Source organism: Leptonychotes weddellii, chromosome 4 (genome assembly GCF_054177405.1).
Source record: "Leptonychotes weddellii isolate Sample4059 chromosome 4, ASM5417740v2, whole genome shotgun sequence".
NCBI lineage: Eukaryota > Metazoa > Chordata > Mammalia > Carnivora > Phocidae > Leptonychotes > Leptonychotes weddellii.
This window is the reverse complement of record NC_138372.1, coordinates 65,028,756-65,054,316: the sequence shown is the minus strand read 5'-3', so window position 1 is coordinate 65,054,316 and position 25,561 is coordinate 65,028,756. Positions and strand designations below refer to the sequence as shown.

The 25,561-nt window shown below is 44.2% G+C and overlaps 1 protein-coding gene and 1 pseudogene across 3 annotated transcripts in view; both read left to right on the top strand.

Moving 5' to 3' along the window:
• LPAR3 (lysophosphatidic acid receptor 3) overlaps positions 1-25,561 on the top strand; it is a 74,835-nt gene that overhangs the window by 24,034 nt on the left and 25,240 nt on the right. For all 3 annotated transcript variants that reach the window (XM_081818686.1, XM_031031924.2, XM_031031925.2), the window contains one exon: positions 439-1,195. In XM_081818686.1, the coding sequence (XP_081674812.1) occupies positions 460-1,195 (736 nt within the window). In that variant the 5' untranslated portion in view covers positions 439-459. The remainder of the gene's footprint in view (positions 1-438; positions 1,196-25,561) is intronic.
• On the top strand, positions 4,851-4,947 carry LOC115942207 (U6 spliceosomal RNA; annotated as a pseudogene).

The following is a 25,561-nucleotide window of genomic DNA, read 5'->3' as shown; positions in this document are numbered from 1 at the left end:
AATGAGCTGGAAACCACCAGGAGAAAGCATTAATGTACTGTGCTGTAATTATTACTGATGCAGAGTGGATATTGCAGGACTCAGAGTATTTGATCTATTGCTGATCCATGATTAGTCAGTCAGCCAGCCAGCCATTCAGCAAATATCTGTCATGAGGCAGCCCAGGCAGATGGGTCTTGGGATTATACTGGTGATCAAAAGAGACATAGACCCTCCCTCACACTTGCACCTAGCCTGGGAAACAGACAACAATTACTGATGCAAGATAAATGCTGTAATAAGAGGTCAGGGGCTAGAGTCCTGGAGCAAGGGACATTTACATCGGGATCTGAAGGATTAACAGAAGTTGGCCAGAACAGGGGCTTAGCAGTGGCAACTGGTGGTTCAGTGACTGAATTTGCAGAGTGATGTTTGTTTCTTCTTTAAATTTCTTTCTAGGATGTTCAGTCCTTCTCCACAATGAATGAGTGTTACTATGATAAGCGGATGGACTTTTTTTACAATAGGAGCAACACAGACACTGCCGATGAGTGGACAGGAACGAAGCTTGTGATTGTTTTGTGTGTTGGAACATTTTTCTGCCTGTTTATTTTTTTTTCGAATTCTCTAGTCATCGCAGCAGTGATCAAAAACAGAAAGTTTCATTTCCCCTTTTACTACCTGTTGGCTAACCTAGCTGCTGCGGATTTCTTTGCTGGAATTGCCTATGTATTCCTGATGTTTAACACTGGCCCCGTTTCAAAAACTTTGACGGTCAACCGCTGGTTTCTCCGCCAGGGGCTCCTGGACACCAGCTTGACCGCCTCTCTGACCAATTTGTTGGTTATTGCTGTGGAGAGGCACATGTCAATCATGAGGATGCGGATCCATAGCAACTTGACGAAAAAGAGGGTGACGCTGCTCATTTTGTTTATCTGGGCCATCGCGATCTTTATGGGGGCCGTCCCCACACTGGGCTGGAATTGCCTGTGTGATATCTCTGCCTGCTCTTCCCTGGCCCCCATTTACAGCAGGAGTTACCTCATTTTCTGGACTGTGTCCAACCTTGTAGCCTTCTTCATCATGGTTGTGGTGTACCTGAGGATCTACGTGTATGTCAAGAGGAAAACCAACGTTTTGTCTCCACATACAAGTGGGTCCATCAGCCGCCGGAGGACACCCATGAAGCTGATGAAGACGGTGATGACTGTCTTAGGTAAGGAGGAACCAAGTGAGCCATTTTCCCCATTCATTCAGCAAATGTTTATTGAGTGTCTAGAGTATGCAAGGTGCTTACTAGGTAGTAGAAATGCAGTAGTGAACAAAAACAGTCATAAATCCCCAACCTGCTTGGAGCTTATACTCTAGTAGGGGAAGACAACATAAGTATTTTAATAGGGATAAACAAAATAATTTTATGATACATTTTAATATAACACTTATAAGATAAAGAGGCTAAACAGGTCTAGTTTGCAATTCTAGCTTCAGCTAGATGACGACTTTGGAGCAGATGTGAGGGTGGTGAGGAAGTGAGCCATGTGTGTCTGGGAAGGGCACCAGGCAGGAGATGCAGTAAGCACAGGAGCCCAGAACAGCAAGGAGGCCAGTGTGGCTGGAGTAGAGCGAGCTGGGAGAGTGGGAACATATGAGGTTGGAGGGTTAATGGGAGGTGTTGGGGCCACTCAGATCATGTAGGGCGGTGTAGTTATCATAAGGACTTTGGATTTTCTGAGTGAGAAGAGAAGCCATGGGAAGGTTTTGAACAAGGGAGTAACATGATTGGACCTGCATTTTAATGGTATCTCTTTTTGGCTGCCATTTTGTGAGGAGCAAGGGCAAAGGCAAGAAAATTGCTGAAGAGGGTATTTTAGTACTCAGAGTGGTGGTAGGGACTGGGACCAGAGGGCAGTTGGGAGGTAGTGCTGTGTGGTTGGATTCTGGATGTTTTTTAAAGGTCAGGGTGATAGGATTTGCTGACGAGTAAGTATGAAGCAAAGTGAGAGGAGGAGGGAGAGTGGGGTGTGTCATTCTACCGAGATGAGGAGGCTGAAGAGGTTTGTGGGGAAGGTCAGGAGTTTGGTTCTGGACAAATTAAATTTAGAATTGTATTTGGCATCCAAGTGAGTTATTGAATCAGGAGTTCAGGAATTAAGTCTGGACTGGAGATTCACTGAGAGTCATTGGGGGAAGAAATGGTATTTTAAACCTCAAGGCTGGATAAGCTCACCATGGTGAGGTGAATGTGGATGGTGAACATGGAGAAGAGGACCAAAGAACAAGCCTTGGGGCACTCCAGTGTGAGGAGGGTGGGAAGGCACGGAACAACCAACAGAAGAGCCCTCTAGGGAGTAGCCGGAAAACCCAGGGAAATATGGTGGCCTAGATGCTGTGAGAAGAGAGCCATCAAGGAAAGGGAGTATCAGCAATGTTAATACTCTTGGGAGGTGGAGTTAAATGAGGTCTTACCGGGCTTAGTTTAACAAACAAGTGGTTTTTAGGTGACTTTGAGATCACATTTGGTATAGCCAAGAGTCTGTTCTGAACAAAATGAAGAAAGAGAGGAGAGGCCTTAGGACAGCACGTGTGAACAGCTCTGAGGACTTTTGTTTTGCCCTGCCAACCCTGTCCGTAGAAGATGTATTTGGTGCAAAAAATTTTCCCTTTGTTTTGTTTTCTCTCTGGTAGGCTGCCCCCCAATTCCAGTCCAGGTCACAGGTGGAATTGGTGCTGTGTGGGTTCACAGGGCTTGTCTTCTATGTTAGAGAGTCCATTTCTTACCATGTGTGGTGGCCGCAGCAGTGGGGACTGTTCCTGAGAGAGGTCCCGGAGCATGTTCCTGTCAAGTCCTGATGTGAAGGAACTCTTGGGCAGCAATTCATAGTAGAGGACGCAGGGAATATGTGGTGTGGGATGGCAGCCAGTGGGATGTGTCTAGGTCCTGAAATTGCCAGTAAGGTATGGAAGTCAGCAGACACACAGCGTGACTGTTAAAATGATTTCAAACTGAGGATTTATGTTAGTTAACAAGTATTTATATAGTCCTAACTATGTGTCAGGCATTGTCCTCACTGTTTTATGGAGTGTAATCTATTCCATCCTCATGCCAATCTTGTGATGTAGGTGGCTACTGTTACCCTCATTGCCCGGATGAAGAAACTGAGCAGAGCAGCCTGCCCAGGGCCACTCAGTGATGGATGCTTAGGGCCCCCAACACACACTGTGCTGTTGGCCTTCAGAGCCCACGTGTTTAACACTATACTCTGCAGCCACTTTTGATTTATTTGGACTTTTACTGGTTTCCCTGGTTTCCTCTTTGTTTCCTCTTCTGTTTTGACCACGTCATTCTTCATTTAACCCCTTGACAAGAATGTAGGTTAATAGTAAGAAAGGGAAGGGGGGTCACATTAATCAGTTTTTCCACCCTTGAACTAGACAGGATTTTGATGTTTTTGGCAGAGAGTAACTAACATTCAGTATTTATTGGTATTGTCCATGATGCTTAAAATGACTTGTAAGCATCATTGTTTGTCCATGTGTCTTGAAGGCCATGTGTCAGGAAGGTAATGACCTTCTTGATTAAAGAGAAAACTCTCTTTTTTTTTCAGCATATTATGTATCATATACAGTGTGAGATGGAAAAGGTGTAATCTTAGGTGGGGAGAACAGGCTCCGTAGGACAGTCTTGGTCACTAGCTTCAGCCTGGACTGGTTACAGAAGGGTAAAATGCAGACACAGTGTGGTTTTGGCAGGTGTGGTTGGATAATGGGGAAAAAAAACGGAATAAAGAGTGAAATTGCCAAGTAAGATAAGAGAAGTTGTGGTGCTGACATGGAACAATGTGGAGGAATTGGTTCATGGTGGGAAGACAGTTTGATGGCGAGGACCTGGGGAAGTTCCTTAGTGGTGAGACAGAAGGATCTGGTAGAAGATGAGAAGTCTGGGGACAGAGGAGGTGAAACTGAAGAGCTGGGTTGTATGAGGTTTTTAGGCTTCTAGATCCTGATTTCTTTGGATAATAGAAGATACGGTTTTGATCTCAAATCTGTCATTTCCTATAAGGATGATCTGAAGTACATTATTAGCTCACCTTTTCCTGGTTAAATTTCACCATTTGAGGTGGAATAGATAATCTTTAAATTCTTTCCAAGTTGTAAAATCCAACGATCCTGTTATAACAATAAGTAACCAAAGTCAACACAGAGTTCAGTGTGTTGACTGTGTATCAAAGCACAGAGTCTTTTTCCATAAAAGCATCAACCATAGTATCTCCTTAGGGAGGAAGCCCCTCAGTTGCTCACTGTGATGTGTGTAAAAGTTCCGTTGCCTAACACAAGTGTGTCCCAAGTGATAGTATCTTTGAAAAATCAACAATGCTGGCTTTACCATCATTGTAGCTACTGGTTCTAAGTATGTGTAAATTAATAGCTTAATATTTATTTCTGTAATGATTATCTGATTTAATCATTTAAACCTTTCTGCTTACATTGATATATATGTTGTAGGAAAGGTTAAGATGGAAGTTTCTTATAAATATGCCTTCTTTTAAATATTAGAAAGCCAATCCATAAATATGTATTAACTGTCTCTTAAACAGCACCTAAAAGGCAGAGTTGCATGAATTCAGGGAGCTGAATCTCATTTCCGAGAAGGAAGATGGGATAGACAGGTGGAGTTTGGGGACGGCTTTTTGGAGGGCTTGGGATGTGATCTGGAAGGATGGGTGGGATTTGAATGCGCAGGAGGGAAAGATATTTTAAGTCAGAGAAATGGCAAAATCAAAAGCGACAGTAGAAACATCTAAACTTGCATAGTACCATAAGGAAAGCCCTTGCCAGATGCATGTTGTGGTACAACAGAAAATAGCTCAATTGTGCATCACATAGACTAAAATTGGAACGATACAGAGAAGATTAGCATGGCCCCTGCACAAGGATGACAGGAAAATTCATGAAGTGTTCAGTATTTTTTCAGCCATCAAAAAAAAAAAAAAAGAAAGAAAGAAATCTTGCCATTTGCAACGACATGGATGGAACTAGAAGGTATTATGCTAAGTGAAATAAGTCAATCAGAGAAAGACAATTATCATGTGATCTCACTCATTTGTGGGATTTAAGAAACAAAACAGAAGATCATAGGGGAAGAGAGGGAAAACTAAAACAAGACGAAATCAAAGAGGGAGACAAACCTTAAGAGACTCTTAATCATAGGAAACAAACTGAGGGTTGCTGGAGGGGAGGAGGATGGGGTAACTGGGGGTTGGACATTGGGGAAGGATCATGATGTAATGAGTGCTGGATATCATATGACTGGTGAATCACTGACCTCTACCTCTGAAACTAATAATACACTATTGGTGAATTAATTTAACTTAAAAAAAAAAAAAAAAGGAAATAGCTCAGTGTGAGCCAGGAAAGTTTAGTTGGCCATCCTCTTTGGAAGGAGAGAGGGAGACCAGATGACCTTTGTGTTTCTTTCCAGCATTAGTATTTTGGCTGCACACAAAGCATACAGAGCTGGACAGGGGGCAGATTTTTTTCCTTGCTGAGGGAGGTGGTAGCAGTGACAATGGTGGTGTGAATCTTGAATCTGTATGTGAGTGGAAAGGCATTTAGACGTTGTGTTCCCATTTTAGCAGCCCTGGGGCAGAAAGCTTGCTCATTTCTGAGTCATGATGTATGATGAGCCCTTTACATGAGAGAAGTTGCTTATGAATGTTCCCATGGAAAAGACATTGGGCACATATGATCCTGCTTTCTATAGGGCACCAAGGCCCTGCCTAAGAGAGAGCCATGTATTTTGAAATCCTACTTGTTAACAAGCCTAATCGGCCTTAGCAACCAAGCAAGAAGCCCCCCATGGAAAAACTTCTCATTTATTGTCAGACAACCCACGCCGTGAGCTGTGCACATGGGGATGTTCTGTTTCCTGGGAAATGGCCTGGATTTTCTTCTTTTTTGCAGAGTCTTGAAAGGTAAAAGAAAAGTAGGCTGAGGGGAGTTGTGAGCCATACTCTTGAAATCTTCCATAAAAACATCTTCCATAAACCTTCTTGTCTTTCAGGATGGTGTTTTTCAAACCTCAGGTTGTGACCCACTGGCAAGTAATGAAATCAATTAGGAGATTCTAATTGACACTTTCTGTGTGTGCACAGGATTGTAATATAAAATGTATTTCTTAACACGGGTTATGGTCAAGTATGTTTGAAAAGCCATGGTCTTAGGATCAAGGTCTCTTTTCTGGCTAATAATGACTGAAATCTTTTAAATTACGAGAAGCATTATGGTTAAGGGACCTTGAAAAGGTTTGTGGTAACTGAAACAAAGAGCTGGATGTTTTTCTTGTCATTCTCCCTCCCACCCCTCCACTTAGGTCAGTGCTAAATCCTCCTTGCTTTCTCGCAGGGGAGAAAGGAAAGAGGAAAAGTGGTGGTAAAGAAACAGTGCTGGGAGTTCTCACACTAGAAAGAAATGGGTGAAAATTAAGTTCATCACAAGCCTTGCTAGAGTACTAATAATAGGCGTACACGTTGTTTCTGCAGCACTGTCCTTTTCAATGTTTTAATACGTGTTCTCATTCCGTTTCGGGAAATCCTGCAAGATAAGTGGGAAAGATATTATTCTATTTTCCTGATGCTCCCTTAGATGCACCCTCCACTCAGCTATAATTGTTAATGGTTTTTTGTTTGGCGTCTCTAAGCCTTGCACATAGTGGAATACCTTCCCCCTTGTTCTGTCTGGGAAACTCCCATTCATCTCGTAAGACTCAACTCAAGGGTTTATCTTCTGTGAATTTTTCCTTGCCTACCTAGGTAAACCTGCTTACGATGTCCTTTGGGCCGCCTCTCTATTTCGTTCATACTTCAATCCATCCACTTACTTGTTACATGCCTTCATTTTGAACTAGAGTGTGCGTGCTTTGAAGTCAGAGATGGTACCTTATTTATCTATCTTTGCATATCTAACATGGAGCACACTCTCTGGAACATATGTGTTGAGATTGTAATAGAATGAGGGAATGAATGAGGAAATGGAGGTTTAGGGAAGTTAAGTGGCTTTTCAAAAGCTGGATCTGAAAGTAGAAACTGGGTTTCCTCACATCCAGCCTGGCCTTTGGCAGGATCTGGCTGTAATAGGCCTATGAGGTAGATGGTGACTGAGGAATGATGTGTCTCCCATTTTATAATATGGCAAACAGAGGTCTTAGAAGGGTGAGTGGTAGTGCTGTCTTGGGAAGAGGAAAACAAATGAACATTTTTTGAGCGCCTACCAGTAGGAGGTCTGCAAGTTACATGCTTTGGGGGATTTCAGTTCACTTAGCCCTCATAATAATGCTACGCAGATCTGTTTTGTGAATAAGGAAATTTGGGTGGACTTAAGTGTCTTGCCCATAGACCCATAGTAGCAAAAATAATAACAGTTAACAGGGGCTCCTGGATGGCTCAGTCGGTTAAGCGTCTGCCTTCGGCTCAGGTCATGATCCCAGGGTCCTGGGATCGAGCCCCGCATCGGGCTTACTGCTCCGCGGGAAGCCTGCTTCTCCCTCTCCCACTCTCCCTGTTTGTGTTCCCTCTCTCACTGTGTCTCTCTCTGTCAAATAAATAAATAAAAAATATTAAAAAAAAAAATAACAGGTAACATTCACTTTGTGCTGTACATGGTTCTGGCATTTGGCATGTTCATTTAATCTCCTTGACAGCTCTTTTGAGGGAAGTTCTGTTATTATTGCCAGATGAGGAAACTGAGGCCTGGAGAGTTTTAGTGTCTTGCCTAAGATTAGTAGCAGAGCTGAGATTTGAATCCAAGCAGATTGGCTCCAGGACCCCACTCTTCAAGGTTAACGAGCAGCTTCACATAAGTGATAGGGATAGAAAAACAGCGACCCCAGTAATGAGGTTTATAACTTGTATCTCCCTTGATTTCTAGTTATTTCTGTGAAGTCACTTGAACTCTCAACATTGAGTTTGCTCTTGCTTTGTGATAAAGATTTCTGCCGTGTGATAGTGAGCGATGTGACAACATCTCTTGGGGGAATGACAGCCGCCCCCTCTTGAAACTTTATGCAAGACGTAGACGGCAAGAACAGGTGCTTGGGAATAGGGAGGGAACCAGATTTCAGTCCTGGCTTTGCCACTTCCAAGTTATGTGACCCTGAGCAATCTGTGACTTATTTTCATAGACGTGGGGATATTATCAGTACCTCTGGCATGGCAAGGCTTTGAGGATGTAGTGAGACAATGCACATACAAGTACCTAGAATAGTGCTTGGCACATAGTATGTGCTAAGTCAATATGGCTACTCTTCTTAGGCCTTAGTTTGACTCTAAAGAGCCTGGCCTGCCCTACATTTAAGCAGAGTGCCCTTTTATTCCCAGTAACGTCACATGTCCTGTGAAGAGGGAGGCCAGGGGCCTACCATCGGTACCATCATGGCGGCAGGTTTTGTAATGGGGACAGATGGTCAGGAAGAAGTTGCCTGGGTGGGCTGCCTGACAGCTGGTGAAGGCACCAGCTCAGTTCCTGGAGACCCAGGCCCACTTGGACACTGGGCACCACAGAACTGAAAAGCTCCGAGTTTGCATCACTAGACCCTGTAAACGCCAACGCCAGCCACGAAATGCTGTTAACGATTTCTGTCTCTGACAGATGATCTTTGCATTAATAATTCATTTCACTTTTGCAACATTTATGAATAAAACATAAGTGAGACCCTGACCATTAAGTGTTAGCTTAATAAGAATCCCGTAACACAGCACCGCCATCTTGTGTGTAATCTAGAAGACATTCCTCCTAAGAAACGGTCCTGTCTTGCTAATGAATCCTACCAGGATGCCTTGTTAGTCGAGTACTGTTACCACCTATCCCAGGGTTGGGAAATTGGCTCTTTGTCTGAAAACAGCTGAGGCAAGAACCTAGGCCTTTTGATATTATTTATAGGTTTCATCAATGACATGTCCTTGTTCCATTAAAAAATTTAAAAAAAAGTGGACACCTGCACATACATACACACAAACACACACACAACACACACAGAGAAACCAGGAATCAAGAAACGCTAACAGAATCCCAGGAGATCCTACATTTGTTTTCAGCTTTAGTAGCCTGGTGGTAGCTTCTGCAGGGCAGAAGCCTACTTTCAGTGTTTGCTGCCTTGCATGCCTGAGTTATCAAGTATCTGTTTAAAAAAAAAAAAAAGTTAATTAAATTAAATTAAAAAAAATAAAAAATATTAAAAAAAAGTGAAAGTTTTGCCTTAAGAAATGCTGAAATGATCAGGTCGTTGGCTCGTAGGAGTTCTCTTGTTGCTGGGCAGTCCTATCAGGCGGAGAATGACTAAATCTTTTCAGAGTCAAGCCATTCTGTGAGTGCTCACATGGCCCCCCTGGGTTGTGGCCTCCCACAATACTGTTTGACGTGCACCTTCTGTCCTCAGGGGCATCATGGTGATGGAGAAGACCTCACCGTCTGCTCACAAGGACAGGTTCAAGTTCAACCCCGCTGTTGTGTGCCCCTCCATCCCACCGTTTCAAGTTGCCTTCACTTCTTCACAGCCCGTCCACCCAGACGTGTTTGGAAATCTCTGCCTCCCCTCTGCCTGGGTGGCTGTTTGGGTCTCTCTGACTCTCAGTGCTTTCTTTCCCTCCTGCTTCACTCCTTCACATGCCTCCCTCTGCAGTCAGGTCTAAAGTCATTTTTCCAACTCATTGTTCTCATGTCCAGTACAGTCCCTGCCCTGCCTTCTTTCTTCCATTTCTTCTACACACCCCTTCAGTTCTGTCACACCAAATATGACTCAGCTTCTTTTATTCCCCTAGCACACTTCCTCCTTCAGAAGGGTTTTTCTGGCAGGTTTTCTTTTCTTTTTTTTTTTTTTTAATGTTATGTTAATCACCATACATTACATCATTAGTTTTTTCTTTTTAAAGAAACCTGAAGCCTTCCTCTTCAGCTGGAAGATATTCAGCAATTCAACAATTATTGACTATTTCCCAAGTGTGAGGTATAGAAACGCTTCTCAAATTCTACCTTTGTGTTTTCCTCCCCTCCAGCTTTTTGAAGAATAATTGATAAATGTAGCTGGGTATGTTTAAAGTATCTGACATGATGACGTGATATACATATACTTTGTAGAATAATTACCAAGATCGAGATAATTTATACATTCATCCCTTCCTTCCTTCCTTCCTTTTTTGCAGTGAGAATGCTTAAGATCTATTCTCAGCAGCTTTCAAGTACACAATACTGTATTATTAACTATGGGCATCACATTGTATGTTAGATTCTCAGAACTTACAATTCTTATTACTAAATATTTGTACATTTTGACCTACATCTCCCCATTCCCCCTCCCCCTGGCAACCACCATTCTATTCTCTGTTTCTATGAAATTGGCTTTTTCTTCCCTTCTATCCCCCTTACGAATACACATATAAGTGATACCACACAGTGTTTGTCTTTCTCTGGCTTATTTCACTTAGCAGAGATGTTCCATTACCCAGCTACATCCAGTGCTCCTGCCAGCACCTAGCCAGCCTCCTGGAAGGTTGAGATTTCCAGTAATGCCTTCTCTCAGGGCCTCCATTTCTGCCAAAGGGGAACGTGGCTATTGTCTGTTACCCAGGTGTCACACTACTGGGCTCATACCTGGAATAGCATGGTTTGTGCTGACCCATGGTAGAATTTTATCAAGTCCGTGCTAACATTGTGTGTATTTTTAGACTTTCAGCTGGGGGCCACTGCATTGTGTGTAGCTAAAGCCAACAGGTTAGGTGGGGGGATTGGAATCATGGCCTGGTCACATCTAGGGATCAACGTAGAAGCTGGAATAGAGGGCAGGTGAACCAGAAGTATTGGCTGGGGGACACCATAGGTGAGCAGCCCTTCACCCTGCTCTGACAGTTGTCCCTCTACTCCAGCTACCCACTCTCCCTCGCCACCAGACTGTTGGTATAACAGCAACATGTGAGAAGGAAAGACCCTGTTACCTCGAAGAATCAGTATCTGTTGAGAGGTTTGTCCAGGTTCACCTTGTAAATCATTGTTGGTATTGTGGCTGGAGCTCTGGACTTCCAAGTTCCTGCTTTTCTAATGGGTCTCCCTTCTGCCTTGGTGAAATATACCTGTCCTTGGATGGCTAAGTGACCATGATATATACCAAGAGTTGTTTGTTTTCATCAAATCAGAGAGTTCATGGCCCAGCACTGGGCCTGTTTTATCCTTTTGGTTTTCTGAACAGGGAGAGATTTCTGGTTTTTACATTTTCTCATCATAAACATGTATTGGGTACCTCTGCCCTAAAGGCACTACAAATCTGTGCTTGTTCTGATGTTTTATGGTTGTCAGGAGATGACCAAGGTTCATGAATCAATGGTTGGGTCATATGTGAGGTAGATTACACAGAGGTAGATCTGCTCCATTGGCTTTTTGTACGTAAGATTTAAAGGGAACCCTGTTTATAGGCTGATCTGAGAAAATAAGGTTACCAAAAAAATAACTACCAGGATAACTGAAGGAACAAATAAATATACAGAAGGGCCAAGTGAGGGTGCCCAGGCAAAAAACACTGTGGGTTTGGATAGTCTGTGGAGGCTTCCTTGAAGAGGCAGGATATGAGCCAGATCTCAGTATAACAGGTGGAGAAGAGAGGGCAAAGCCTTGTAGACAGGTGGGATGGCAGGATGGAAGACAGGCATACACATATCCAGGGAGACCATACTGAGGCCAAGAGTGGGAAGGGGGACAGGGTAGACACATTTCTGGAATAAGGTGTTTGCAGAGTAATGACAGTCTGGTTTGAGAGGCATACTGGAGTCAGAGAATGGAAGGCCTTGAATCCCAAGATGGTGTGGACTTCATTGTCAAATGTCTACAGAGGCCAGGCTGATGACATGGGTGCCTGGGTTGGCCTTGGACTTTTAAGGCAATAGGGAGGGGTGGCACCTGTGACTGCCTGGACAGATTCAACTTTGGTTAAAAGATGCTATAGGCCGAATTATATAGGTCTGTGGCCACAGCTAAACTGCCTCACTGGCAATGGAGAGCCCTTGTGGGGTCTTGAGGGCATTGATGGGTTGAGAGGAAGGTGGCAGCTGCTAAATGTAGAATTTTAGGAAGATGGGGGCTGGTTGAAGAGGGAGAGATCATTTAGGAGATTGCTGGAATTGGCCCAAAGCTCTGTGGGTGGTAGGTAGCACAGATGCCCCAGAGAAGGCAGAGCTGGCCCCTTCCAGAGCAGGCAGGTACAGCTGTCAGCAGGCACCAAGTCTACGTGGGCCAGGACGAGCAGCCAGGGAAGCCCAGCAGGGGGGCAGAAGGGGAGCAGGCCAGTGGGGCATGGACTTGCAGAAATCTGGCAAGACACAGAGATCAAATAAGCAGAAGGCCAAGGGCAGAGAAACTTGGAAGCAGGAAGCAGAGAGTCACCCTGGAAACTGAGATTCAGGGGCGGGAATTCATCCTGGAAACTAAGATTTCTGAAAGCCTTTGAGCTTTGCCCTTTCTCAACCCCCAGCTGACCTCACCTTCCTTACTTCCTTCTAACCCTTCTAACCAAGAAGATAGAAGTTGTCTGACATGAATGTTCTTATTACCCCTCCCTGCACCATTTTAGCTAATCTGCAGCGGCCTAATCTTTATGTTCTAGCTTTCTACAAGAGCCCATTACTTCCAGCCTTCCCAGGAGCCTATTCTCATTACTCTTGCTCGGCTGTGTATTTGACCATTGAAAAATACAGTGCCTGACCTTACGTCCCCTTTCTAACTACTGTTCTTTCTTTCTTATCCCATTTTCTTAATACCCCAAGCCATGGTAAGCTAGCTCTGCCCCTATTAGGATTGTGCTGATGAAGCCCCCATTGCCCTCCTAACTGCCCGCTCTAGTGATCTGACTGGAGCTCCCTGTTGCACAGTTGCCTGCCTCATGCCACCCTTTGATGGTTTCTTCCCTCTTCAGTTCCTTCTCTGTCTCTTGTCCAGTCCCTCCCATCTCTGGCCATCCCGGAAATGCCCTTTGTTCCTGTCCCCTGTGGCTGCCCAAGTTCTCTTAAGATGACCTTCCTTTGTGGCTTGGACCAGTGCCTCTCTGTGAATGCTGCTCAAAGCCGTGTCTCCATCCTCGGCCTCTCTCACAAGATCCAGATCTCTATTTCCAGCTGTGGATTGCCCACATGCAGCCAGATGCCCTGCAGGCCCAGCTCCGTGGGTCATATAGTGCGTCTACAGTGGAGGTCCCATCTGCCTTGCCTTCCAAACTGGAACACTTAGTATGGCCATCTCTCTCACCATCTATATCCAGTTAGTTACCAGATCTACTTGAGGGGTGTCTCAGATCCTACCGAATCCCCTTAGGCTGACCCTCACCATTCTGTTGCTTCCCATCATCGCTGGATTCCCTCCTCCCAGCTTTCCCGCCCCAGGCCTTCCTTCATACCACCAGCCGAGGTACCATCCTAAAAACACAATGAACTGTGTCTAATCTTTTCTGGGCCCTTCTTGTATTCTAGATAAAGCCCAAATTACCGAGCTGGAATTAGGAGGCCACTTTCACAATTCTGGTCCCAACCTTCTTTTCTAAACATCCCCCCTATCACACAGCCCAGTCTTCTGTGGGGCTAAGCTTCTCCCCATTCTGCTGCTGTGCAGGGTCTGCTTGATGCTCCTCTTGAGTAATCCTTTTTTTTTTTTTTAATATGGGTGCTAGAGATAGACCACCTGTTTGTTTGTTTTTTTAATTCTTTAAAAAAATTTTTTTAAAGTAATTTCTACACTTAACAAGGGGCTCGAACCCATGACCCTGGGATCAAGAGTAGCATGCTCTACCTGCTGGGCCAGCCAGGTGCCCCTCTTGCGTATTCTTAGCATGACAAACTCCCTATCTATCTTTTAAGATCCTTCTCTGTTATAGTTTCTGAGTCTCCCAAAGTTAATTATCCAGAGCTTCTATAGAATACTATTTATATGTATAAAAGTATTTAGCCCATTTTATTATAATTTATTTGCTAAGTGCCTGTATCTCTGACTAGACTGAGCTCGTCAAGGACAGGACTGTGCCTGTCTTCATTTCTGTAGTGCCTGGCACACAGTAGTTACTCAATAAACATTCATTGTTTCTATAATGATCTAACAAACATATTAACTGGATGGCTCCTGGCACAGGCCCTGAGCAGCTGCTCCAACCTCCGTCCTTGTCCTGGTCATAATCACAGGGAAGGTCCTACTGCTGCTCGGGATCCTCCTTACCCTGTGATATCATGACATGATTTGCCTTCTGGAATGCCGGCCCCCGATGTCCTGGCTCTTACCAGTGGTCTTTTTGAGCTGGGGGGAGTTTGAAGCGGGTACCAAATAAACCTTAAGTGAGTGACTCTAAGGCATAAAAGGAGATTCCTGTGGTAGGAATGGGATTAGAGGTGGAGAAATTGCCAGAGAATACATGGTTATTATACTCCTCAATTCCCTCCTTCGAGCATTAGCTGGTTACTTGGGAGGCCGTTATATCAGGGCTGCAGACAGGACTGGCTGCACAATTCACGGGCCCCTTATAAAAAAAGAAAAAAGGCAGGAAGAAAAGTGCTGCTAAAGGCACTAAGATCTAAAACTCTCCTTTCTTCTGGACATCTCCGCTCACACTTATGCCCTGTCATCCCGCCAAACTTGACTTACAAACTGTAAGTTCAGAGGCAAACTTACTGAGGATTTCAGGATGGAGACAGCAGATCTTGAAGCGGAGCTCAGGGCCCCGGTGAGCGCGGGCTCTGTGTGACCATGCAGGCCACAGACCCGCCGGGCTGCTCTAGCTGCTGAGTATAACCTCCCAGCCGTAACTAGCCCAGGACCACATGCAGAGACTCCCGTCTCATTGAGTTTATCCTCCCCCAGGATTACAAGGGCCAGCCATGTGTGTTGTCTCATGATCCATCTCCACTGTGAGAAGTATTTTCTTAGAAGCTTCCTTGTCTTCTTCAGGGTTAAGGCTCCTTATCACCAGCCTCGAGCACTGATGGGGGTACACAGGGCCCGTGTGGCTGAGACAGTCCCCGGAGCTCCCACGTACAGCTCATATGTTACTGGGCTTTCAGCACTTCACCAGTGAGGCAAAGACCCATCTGTTCCTGCCCTTTGTCTGTTCTCGGTCTTCCTAGCTGGGCCCAAGATAAGGCTTGTCAATGCTCTATCCAGAACAATCCCCCTCATGACTGGGCTCACCTAAAGAACACCACAAACGGGCCTCATATGAAAGGTCAGAACTTTTTGCGTGACTTAAACAATTCCTCCTTGGAATATCAGTGTTACCCATCCCAGGATGTGTTCCAAGCTCCTGGGTGCTGGGACTCCTTGGAGTTAGGCCTGATGTTCTTTTGAAGGCTCTGGGCTCTGGAGGAGTTATACTGAGTCTACTTAGATTGGGAAACCTGTAGCAAAGTTCCTGGGATCGACATGGCCACTTGGATGTCCTGCTCCTCCTCCAGGGACACACAGCCAACTTGTGAAGTCCTCCGAGGAGAGTTCGGTGCTGTCCACAGCGGCCGGGGCTCATCCTCAGGATGCTGCGGTGGCGTAGCAGACGCAAGTGCTTGTGGGCTCTGTAGCTTAGACTCTGAAATTCTGTCTCTTCGGTAGCATGGAATGGACCCTCAGAAGGACAAACAAGTGGCCCTATAAGAGGTTTGTGCTAATCCATGGGCTAATACTGGACTCTCTCCCATTTGCTCTAACTTCAAAAGGAAATTATGTTCCTTTGCTTTAAGACAGCTTTCACTTTAGAGAGTGCCATGAGCCTGGAGAATCTTTAGGGTTCCTGATTCTTCTTTGCTGGCCTCTGTATAATAAGGGATCATGTAGACCCTTCTGACTGTAGGAGTCTCTCTGGATGTGGTCAGAGAGGGATAATGCCAAGGACCGGCCACTGGATTCTGGACTTCTGTCCTTTGGGGTAGGGGGACAGTGCTAACCTGAGGATCCTGCAGGGGCAGTCTGGAAGTTCTTAAGTTGAGGGTTTTCTTGACTTCCTTTGCGTTTAGGAAGGGGAGGTAACATAGGAGAGTTCACTGGGTAGTTGGGCTCAGCCTGAGGAGTCTCAGTGATTGTGGGGTAGAGGGGCTGTGGCCTTCAGGATCCACACAGAAAGGTGGGTTCTCTATTCTGAGGAGTTCTCTGGGACTTGGCTCTGCAGCCCCTCTGAAGCACTTTGGGCTAGCCTCTGGGGACCTGGGGCCCTCAAGAGGCTTCAGGGGAGAGCAGCCATCTTGGATCATTCAGAGACTGGTGTGACCAGGCATCAGATGTTCAAAGAACATGACCGAGCCAGGGGGCATCGGGCTCATGAGCCAGGGGCAGCCTTGGACAGTAGAAAAGAGAGTATTCTAGGGTCTGAGGGTTCTTAACCTCTTTCCCTTACGGTCCCTCGAAGACATATTGGAGTATATTAATGCATGTTCTGTAGTTATCAGTCAGGGGGCGGTAGGCTGAGACAACCCTTCATCCAGTGAACGGAAAAGGTTGGATGCCATTCTCATAGCACTTATGTCTTCATTGGAGATGAAGATTTCTAGCATCCCTGGGATCCTCTTGAGCTTTCTGGAGAGCTCTCTGGGCATTCACTTGGCATGGGAAATAGATGGACACCTGGAGACCTGAGGGGACAACTGGCCCGCTGGACCCTTGGCCCCCTGGGTGGAGCTTCTCCAGCACCTCCAGACCAGGAACGGGTCACAATGTGATGACAGAAAGTAGTACAGGTGGGAGCTACCACATTTAGATGGAAAGCATTTGTTCCCTTCAAGCTGCCACTGTCCAGGCTCTGTGGCAGGTGAAAGGTGGGCATGGCTGCGGGGCCGGGGCCGGGGCTGTGAGAGGAGGCAGTGGGCCGGGAGCTGGCTGGATCTGGGCAAGCTCACAAGGGCCCATGCCTGCTGAGTGAGGCAGGGCTGAGGGAGCGCCACAGGCAGATCAGGGGAGAGTGTCAGGTCCTAGGGGCCAGCCCAGTAGCACGGGCCCTGGAATAATGCCAGGAGCTAGCAAGGAAGGGCTGGGGTCCGGGCAAGAGAGCTGGGGACAACAGATGTCACTTCCGCCAACCACCTGGGACAGGAAGCCACCTCAAAATCAGTCGTTGGAAGTCAGGGAAACTTGACTGCAGGTAATGGGAATCTGGTCACTGACCTGACCCGAGCTGGGGATCAGGATGGGCGGATGCCTCCTCTGGAGGGCTGCAGGTCCCCGAGAGACTGGCAGGAGTCAAGGAGAGGCCCAGTCGCAGCAGACCTGGTACCAGTCAGGTTACCATGGAGACATAATGAGTGGGGCTAGAGTATAAAGCAGAGACCAGGAATGTGGCCAAATGGAGGCTGGGGGCTCCTCAGATTCTTCCTGATGAGAGGTGGGCTCTGACCGGCTCCCAGGGCTTGGTTGGCAGAGCTGCAGGAAGACGGCCCAGACAGTCTGTTACAGAAGTGAGGCTTCAGGACGGGGGGATGGTGCGTTGGATCAGGATCACACAGGTGGAAGCTCTCCCTCCTGTCCTGCACACACGCACCACTTTCTACTTCAGCGGTCTGCTCGTAGACCCCTGACCTGCACGTTTTGAAGAAACTACCCAGGCCCCATGCAGAAACACTTCACAGAAGCAAGAGTTACTATGATGGCAGTGAGAAAACTGGAAAAATAGATTTAAAAGGCATTAAAAGGACGGCTGCCTGAGGAAGGGCAGGCATATCATGCACGAGGGGAGCAGCAAAAGGATGAACCCCACTTCAGAGCTTTGCATTTGGATGACCGAAAGAACAACAGAAGAATGCTTTATGAACAGAAGTTCAATGAAATAGACCCAAAGCAGAATCTCTGATATTCTTAGAGAACAGAAAACATCGTATTTTTAAAACGTTTGGAAACCACCCCCTCACCCCAGTCTCGAGGAGCAGAAAAGTCCCTCAAAAGCTCCAGGTAGGGTGGCTCAGTCGGTTAAGCGTCTGCCTTCGGCTCAGGTCATGATCCCAGGGTCCTGGGATCGAGTCCCGCATCGGGCTCCCTGCTCCGCGGGGAGCCTGCTTCTCCCTCTGCCTCTGTCTCTCTCTCTGTCTCTCATGAATAAATAAATAAAATCTTTAAAAAAAAAAAAAAAAAAAAAGCTCCAGGTAGCACACCGAAGCCGCATCACCCGCTCTGAGGGGGCCCATCTATTTAATACACTTCTTCTCTCCTGCCTGTATATCAAGAGACTTAACAAATTTTTGTCATTGTCTTGTTCTTTTAGTTATCAGGAGTAAACTATTTTGTTAGGTTGAAATTAGCTCATTTGCATTTGTATCAGATCTCATTTGCTCTGACACAAACAATCCCTTTGTGGGTAATGAAAACAATTTAATGGCGTGGTCTGAAGGAGAAAACAGTATTACTCAAGCTATTAACACCAGGGGACTGCTCGCTGACCTCTCACAATGACCTGCAAACTGTGCTGCCAATATTATTGCACTCCTGAGGAAGCATGGAATGAAATCTTGCCCCAAAATGTTTTAGAGAGCGCTTCATGTGAGAAAGTCATGAAAGAAAGAAAGAGAGACGGGCGCCTGGGTGGCTCAGATGGTTAAACGTCTGCCTTCGGCTCAGGTCATGATCCCAGGGTCCTGGGATCGAGTCCTGCATCGGGCTCTCTGCTCCTTGGGAGCCTGCTTCTCCCTCTGCCTCTCTCTCTCTCTCTGTCTCTCATGAATAAATAAATAAAATCTTAAAAAAAAAAAAAAGAGAGAGAGAGAGAGAAAGAAAGAAAGGCCAAGACAGAGAAATAGCCATAAAGGAGAGGGGAGGCAGGACTTCTAACATTAACCTGATGACAAGGTTGACTAGTTCGAGCAGCATGTCTTCAATATCAGGGTTGGAATTGGGCACAGGAAGCTGTTGGAGTAGTATCTTGAAAATAAAAATTGCATAGGGTTCATATTGTGCTTTGAGATTCTTTAATAGAACTGGAACTTTCAAAGAAGTGCAAATTAGGCATAGCTTTTCGAACCTTAATTCTCTCTGTTAGGTGACCCTCTTTGGGGCAGGGACTGCTGCATCTCATTTGTCGTTATTTGCACAAAGCACTGCACATAGTAGGACTCAAGCAGTAAGCAAAGAAGTCTTCAAGAAGACGGTCTTTTATTGCTATGAAACATCTCTGGATGATACTTCCAGGAAGAGAAAATAATTATTATTTAAAAAATAATATCTAGGAGCAATGTAATCAGTGGTTACATGGTTGAAATATCTTTTAAATGCCTTTTTTAAAAAAATTGGAAAATTTATCTTGGAAAGCTTTTTTTTTTAATTTTTTATTTTTATGTTAATCACCATACATTACATCATTAGTTTTTGATGTAGTGTTCCATGATTCATTGTTTGTGTAAAACACCTGATGCTCCATGCAGAACGTGCCCTCTTTAATACCCATCACCGGGCTAACCAATCCTCCCTCCCCATCCCCTCTAAAACCCTGTTTGTTTCTCATACCCATCACTGGGCTAACCCATTCTTGGAATGCTTTTTGATGATCTTTGATGATCAGTAAACCTACTATCTTGAATTTGTTTATTATATTACTAGACCCGTGCTGGTGCTAGGGAATTGACAGAACTTTGTCATGTTGAGCTAAAACTTGCTTGCCAGAGGCTGAGGGCGGTGGAGCCCACCCACTTTCCTTAGAAATGATCCCTCTTATTTGAAGCCTTGGCAAGAGCAATAACCTTTAGGATCATGGCTGCGTGGGACTGGTAGAACACGTCATCCTGCCCTCTTGTTTGTATATAACGGTAGCATTGCCATAACAAGCAAACCTTTGGAAACATCCCAGTGGATGAAGTATCCCTTTCTGCAGTTTGGTAGAATGACTGTTCCTGCTTTTTTCTAAAAGTCGCGTTTTTCCTCCAAGTAAAGGCATGTTTATTTTAGCAAAGCCTACATTTTCTCTTCTTCTTTTTAAAATTCTTGCCTATTTATTCTGAAGAGGTTTTCCTAAACTCTTACAGTTTGGGGCGCATAAAAGCATTTATTTGAGCATAATTAAAGGGGTAAATTGGCCTTGGACCAACACATTTGCAGGATAAGAAGCATACAGTTTTCTCACTGCAGTTTTATTTCATTTTATGCTCCTAAGAGTGTCTTTTTCTGCTCCTGACTGTGACCAGTCCTTTCATCTGGGAGGGGCCATGCTCTGAAGGGACTTTTCCTCTCCCTTCTCTCTGGGTAATACCTGGAATAGAATGAAGATTTAAAGTTGGCTTTGGATTCTAATTCTGCTGTCTGAAGGAGAAATTTCATTTTTCTCCATCTGTTTCCTCACCTGTAAAAGTCCTAACACAAATCCCTCCTAGAGTGTATTCTTAGGAGTAAATGAAATTTAATGCTAACAAGAAACTTCAACAAGAATATAATAATATACATAGTGGCTTCTTGAATTGACTTAGTAATTTCAAAATGTTTTCAAACCTCACCCTGTGAATTTGATTTAGCTACCCAGTAACCCCAAGCAGCAGACAGGACAGAAATTCCTCGCCCCATTTTACGGCTCAGGAATAAATAAAGCCTAGAGAGGTGACAAAACTTGTGAATCTGGACATCAAGACTAGAGCTCAGAATGTAAATAGTTTTGTAAGTATGAAAGTGCTTTGGCTCCAGATTTTAAATATGTTTAAAGCTTTTATTATTTTTGTTATTATGAATGCAGTCCTTGCTGGTTGCCAACATATACATATTACAGAAATTTATGATTAGGAAGTGGAAGTCACCCTCAGTCCTCTCTTTAGAAAGGTCGGAACCACTGTTAACAGTTTGATGTGTCGTCTTGTAGACCCTTTCCCTGCAGATAATATGTGTGTGTGTGTGTACTCCTCACACACACATAATAATGATTTTTGTGTAGAAATGTGTTGTTGGGATGCCCGGGTGTCTCAGTCCACACTCTCACAAACAATGCGGTGTCTTTCTCCTTATGCTTTCTGTCAATACCAGGTTTTTATAACTCACACACCTTTACATGAAGCATTTTTGCTTTAGCACAAGACATTGGAGAGGGTGGAGCTCTCCATCTACCAACCCTTGGCAGCAAACCACGCACAGAAAGCATAGAGGAGTAAATGAAAGCTGACAGGGAGATGAGATATGTTAATTTAGAAATTGAGATATTTGCCTTTCGTTCCTATTTATTCATTCAAATAGCATTTACTGAGGGCTGTTATGGGCCAGGCCCTATTTAGGTTCCGGGAATTGAGTGATGAACAAGATGAAGCTGCTGCCTTCATGTGCTTACATTCTCATGTGGGTGAGCCAGGAAACAGATAAATCTCAATACAGTGTCAAGTAGTGTTAAGATCTCTGATGAAAAATAAAGCAGGGGAAGGGATAAACAGTGGCGGGGCAGAGACAGGGGAAGAGTAGGCTACCTTAGGCTGGGTGGTTCTCTGCTGACGTGCCACCTGCCTAGAAACCCAAATGCAGTGAGGGCTGAGCCCATTCACGATGGGGGACAGTTCCATTGAAGCAGGCCCAGCAACAGCAAGAGCAGAAGCCCTGAGAGAGGGGCGATTTGGCAGGTCCCCTGGCCTCAAAGCCTCACTGACTTTTGATCTGCCACAAGAAGATAATCAGGCTACTTACTTTCTTTGTAAAAGGCCATGTTCAAGTGAATGAACTGGTGAAATGCTAACATCTCTTGAGGAGGATGGTGCTATTAGTGTTGACGAGAATTTAACCCCTGAAAGCCTTTGAAGCCTCTGTCAATGGCCAGGAGATGTGGAGCTGCCCACAGCCTCTCCCCCTAGCAAGAAGACCGTCTATATGAAACATAAAAATGTGAACCAGGCCCACTGCCCCTCCAGTGTGGAGAAGGTTAGGCCTAAACACTCATGATTGGGTCCTTCCAACTTCTTTGCTTCCTAAGAACTCAGTTCACTATTACATATGTTCTAACACAACTGAAGGGAAAAAAATCATAATTTAAAACGAAGTTTGTTGGAAGGTAGTCACAGAGAGAAGCTTCCACTCACCAGGCCTGGGAAGTTACTCCTGTGTCTGAGGCTGGATCACTGCCTGTCTTCCCTCCCAACTCAGACACCCCAGCATCGGCTGAGGGCAGCGGCCAGGGGTTTGAGGAATAGCTGTTTACGGGGAGGAGAGAGGACATGATGAAAGAAAGGAGGCAGTTTTAAGTGTGAGGATGGAGAAAGGAGTTAGATTTTTCTGCAGGCTGGAGCCTCCTCCATAGGCATACAACTTTGGGCTCAGCCCTGTCACCCACCAGGCTTGACTTGATTTCTACAGTGTAAAGACCAAGATGGGAGTTTCCTTTCTCCTCAGCACTTTGTTCCCTTTTTTTTGACCTCATCTTTTATGGAAAGAATGAAATTGCTTTGCTGTTCAGCTTAAAGAGGCTAAAGCATGGCTTCGTGGGTGTCTTAACACTAATTTCTTCATGTCTCAACACGTAGGGAATCTTTTTTTCTTTGCTCTCCTCCAAGAGTCTTATGCAAGAGGGCTCAAACAAGAAAAACCTCCTTGTGAACAAAACAGCACCCCTGGAAGACTTTGAAATCCATGCCAAATGTGATACTGAACTTGAAATTCAAACATAGGACTGTTATTATTATCTTCTTCTAAAAGAAACTCCCAAATCTACCCTCATTTACCTACATAAAGAAAAAATGTGCTGACTCATAAGTACTTTAACAGGTCATTTTTTTTAAATGACAATTTTTAAGAGGGCTATGAATAAACAGGCTGATGAGGTTTATAATCTGCACGAATACTTTTATCAAAATGAGAACTAATCTACTTAAGTGTATTTCTTTAATATATCTCTTCAAAGCTCTAACTTACAAAGCTAAAGGAAATGTAAGGAAGATGATTTCTACTAATTCATTTACATCATTAAAAGCACTTGTGTAGGGGCCCTTGGGTGGCTCAGTCATTAAGCGTCTGCCTTTGGCTCAGGTCATGATTTCAGGGTCCTGAGATCGAGCCCCGCATCGGGCTCTCTGCTAGGCGGGAAGCCTGCTTCTCCCTTTCCCACTCCCCCTGCTTGTATTCCCTTTCTCGCTGTGTCTCTCTCTGTCAAATAAATAAATAAAATATTTAAAAAAAAATAAAAGCATTTGTGTAGCCCATACATTATAGCTTTTTTTTTTTTTTCCTTTCTTTAAACTCTCTGGGAACTTTTTGGCTTTTGACCATGGACTGAACTTCTTTTGGCTAAGACTCTAAAATTACAGCAAAAGATTGATCTGATAGTGGTAGCTAGGATATATCTAGAAGAAACTATATATTTCAGTTTAGGGCCCTGTACTTAAATTTGGAGTTTTATTCATGTATTAACTGTCCTTTTGATTATAAAAACAGGAGCCAACTCTTGTCACTTAGGTGCAAAAGAAGAACAAAGGTGTCATAGAACCCAAGGGTGTGTAGATCACCACACCTAAGGAACAACCTGGAACCAGAAGTTGGAAAGCCCTGTGCTATCCAGGAAAGCCTATTCATTTTTTTAATCTTAGTTTCTCCTATGTGCTTATTTTATTCTTACCTCCCTCTGCAAACTCTTTTCTTCCTCCTGCTCCCCCTGACCCCTACTAACTTCTGTTTCTATTATACAGAACATGGCAGCCGATAGCAGCTAGAAGCAGTCACCAGAAAAGAGGGAATCTGACTTGTTGGTGTCCATTTTAATCCCAAAACATAAAGCCATGCACACCAAATGACATCAAAGTGTAGAGATATAAGCTTGGAAAATGACAGAACAATTGAGAATTTTCTAGAATCTCACGGTGGCTTCATCCATTTTTCTTTTCCACAAAAGGACAAATTCCTCTTCAACAAAATCCAGGGCTTCTCAGATTTTTAGTCATAATGGGGTCTTGTCTCAAAATATTAAAAATTAAATTAATGAGTAAAATGTTATTTGTCATGCGGTGCCGTTGGTTGTTCTTGCAAACCTCTCAGGCAAAGAAAAATTTTCATGATTTTGCTGTTTTTTAAGTAGGTCTTAATCTCTATCACAAAAATGGGAAATGGAGTTTCAGGAATTCATTTTTGATGTGTGATTTAGAAAGTAAAGATATGAACCTCAATGAATACTTTATTATTTTCACTGTCAGTCATTGCCAAAGGATGGATTACTGCTGAGAACCAAGGGATAACATTAGAGTAAAAGTTCTGGTTTTCACCCGGAAATTCCCATGAGCATTTAAATGGGTTACAGACGTGAGGGCCAAGGCTTTGGATTGCTCAGCAAAGTGTCAACTCTGAATAAAACTTTTCTCTGTGTCTCCTTTGGTGAAAACTAGACACTGTTTTCAGCCAATGGGGTCTTCATTTCAGTAACCTCTGAGCAAAGACAATATGCCTAACAAGGAATGCAGTACTTAATTAATGCCATGAAACCCTATCATAGTGTTTACTCCTTTGGTTATATCTTTTCTTAGACAAAATTTTTATTTTGAAAAGTTATCTGCTTTGCTTTTAAGAGCAAACAACTAAATCCCCTGTCAAGGTCTGAGGATTCAAGTTTTTTTTACTGTCAGTAAGTTATTTGTTCAGGGAATTTTTTCTATAAAACGGAGCTGCTTTGGTCCTAAATATTCCCACAAATCAGAGATGGTCCTGTTAGTCTTAGGAAGCATTTCCTTGTAACTTTCTTCTAAATTTGGCCCTCACGTGTAGCAATATATCCTTTATACAAGTAAGTGGTGTGCTCTGAAACTTCTGGATCATTTCTTCTTTGGGGTTGGTTAGGAGCCCACTTTGCTGTTGTCCTTGTTGTTGCCGGTTTTTACAAGTCTACTAATGGGATATTTTGTAAGGAATCCTTCAGCTATGTCTCCGGTGCATTGTAACAAATCTTTGGATGATAATATTTAATTTTAGAACCAGCATATATTTGAGGATAATCACTTGATCTTAGCTCCTCTTGCCTGTAAAATTGAGCTAATGATATTTATTCCATTTCACAAGTGGTTTTAGTTCCTTCATTAACATGAATGCTAATAATGGCAAACACTTATATAATCATTATATATGCCAGGAACTCCTCGAAGCACTCTACAGATATTATTTAACTCTTATATGAAGTATATATTATCATTATCCCCATTCTAGGCAGAGGGGTTAAATAACTTGCTCAAGTTCACACAGTTAGTAATCAGAAGAGCTGAGATTTGGATGCAAGCAAGTGGGTTCTAGAATGTGCCCTCAACCTGTATCCCATATTGTTGAGCATTGTCATCATTTATTAGTTCAGCAGACATTGAGTGAGCTTCATCTAGGAGACCACTACAAATCAGACATGTCTTTTTCCTTTAGGATCTGTAGTCTATGATACAGAAAATTGGGAAAATGTATAATAGTACATTTTATGATAAACACAGGGGGCTCTGGGAGCACCTAGAAGCACATAACCCAGCTTTGAGAGATCATGCCAGCTTGTCTATAAAAGGGCAACATGATAATACTTATCGCAAAGGGGTTGATGTGAGGATTAAATAACTTAATGCATAAAAATGCTTAGAGTGGAACCCCTCACACTGAGTGTCAGCTACGACTTTTATTAAGCCAGCACTGGGAGCTG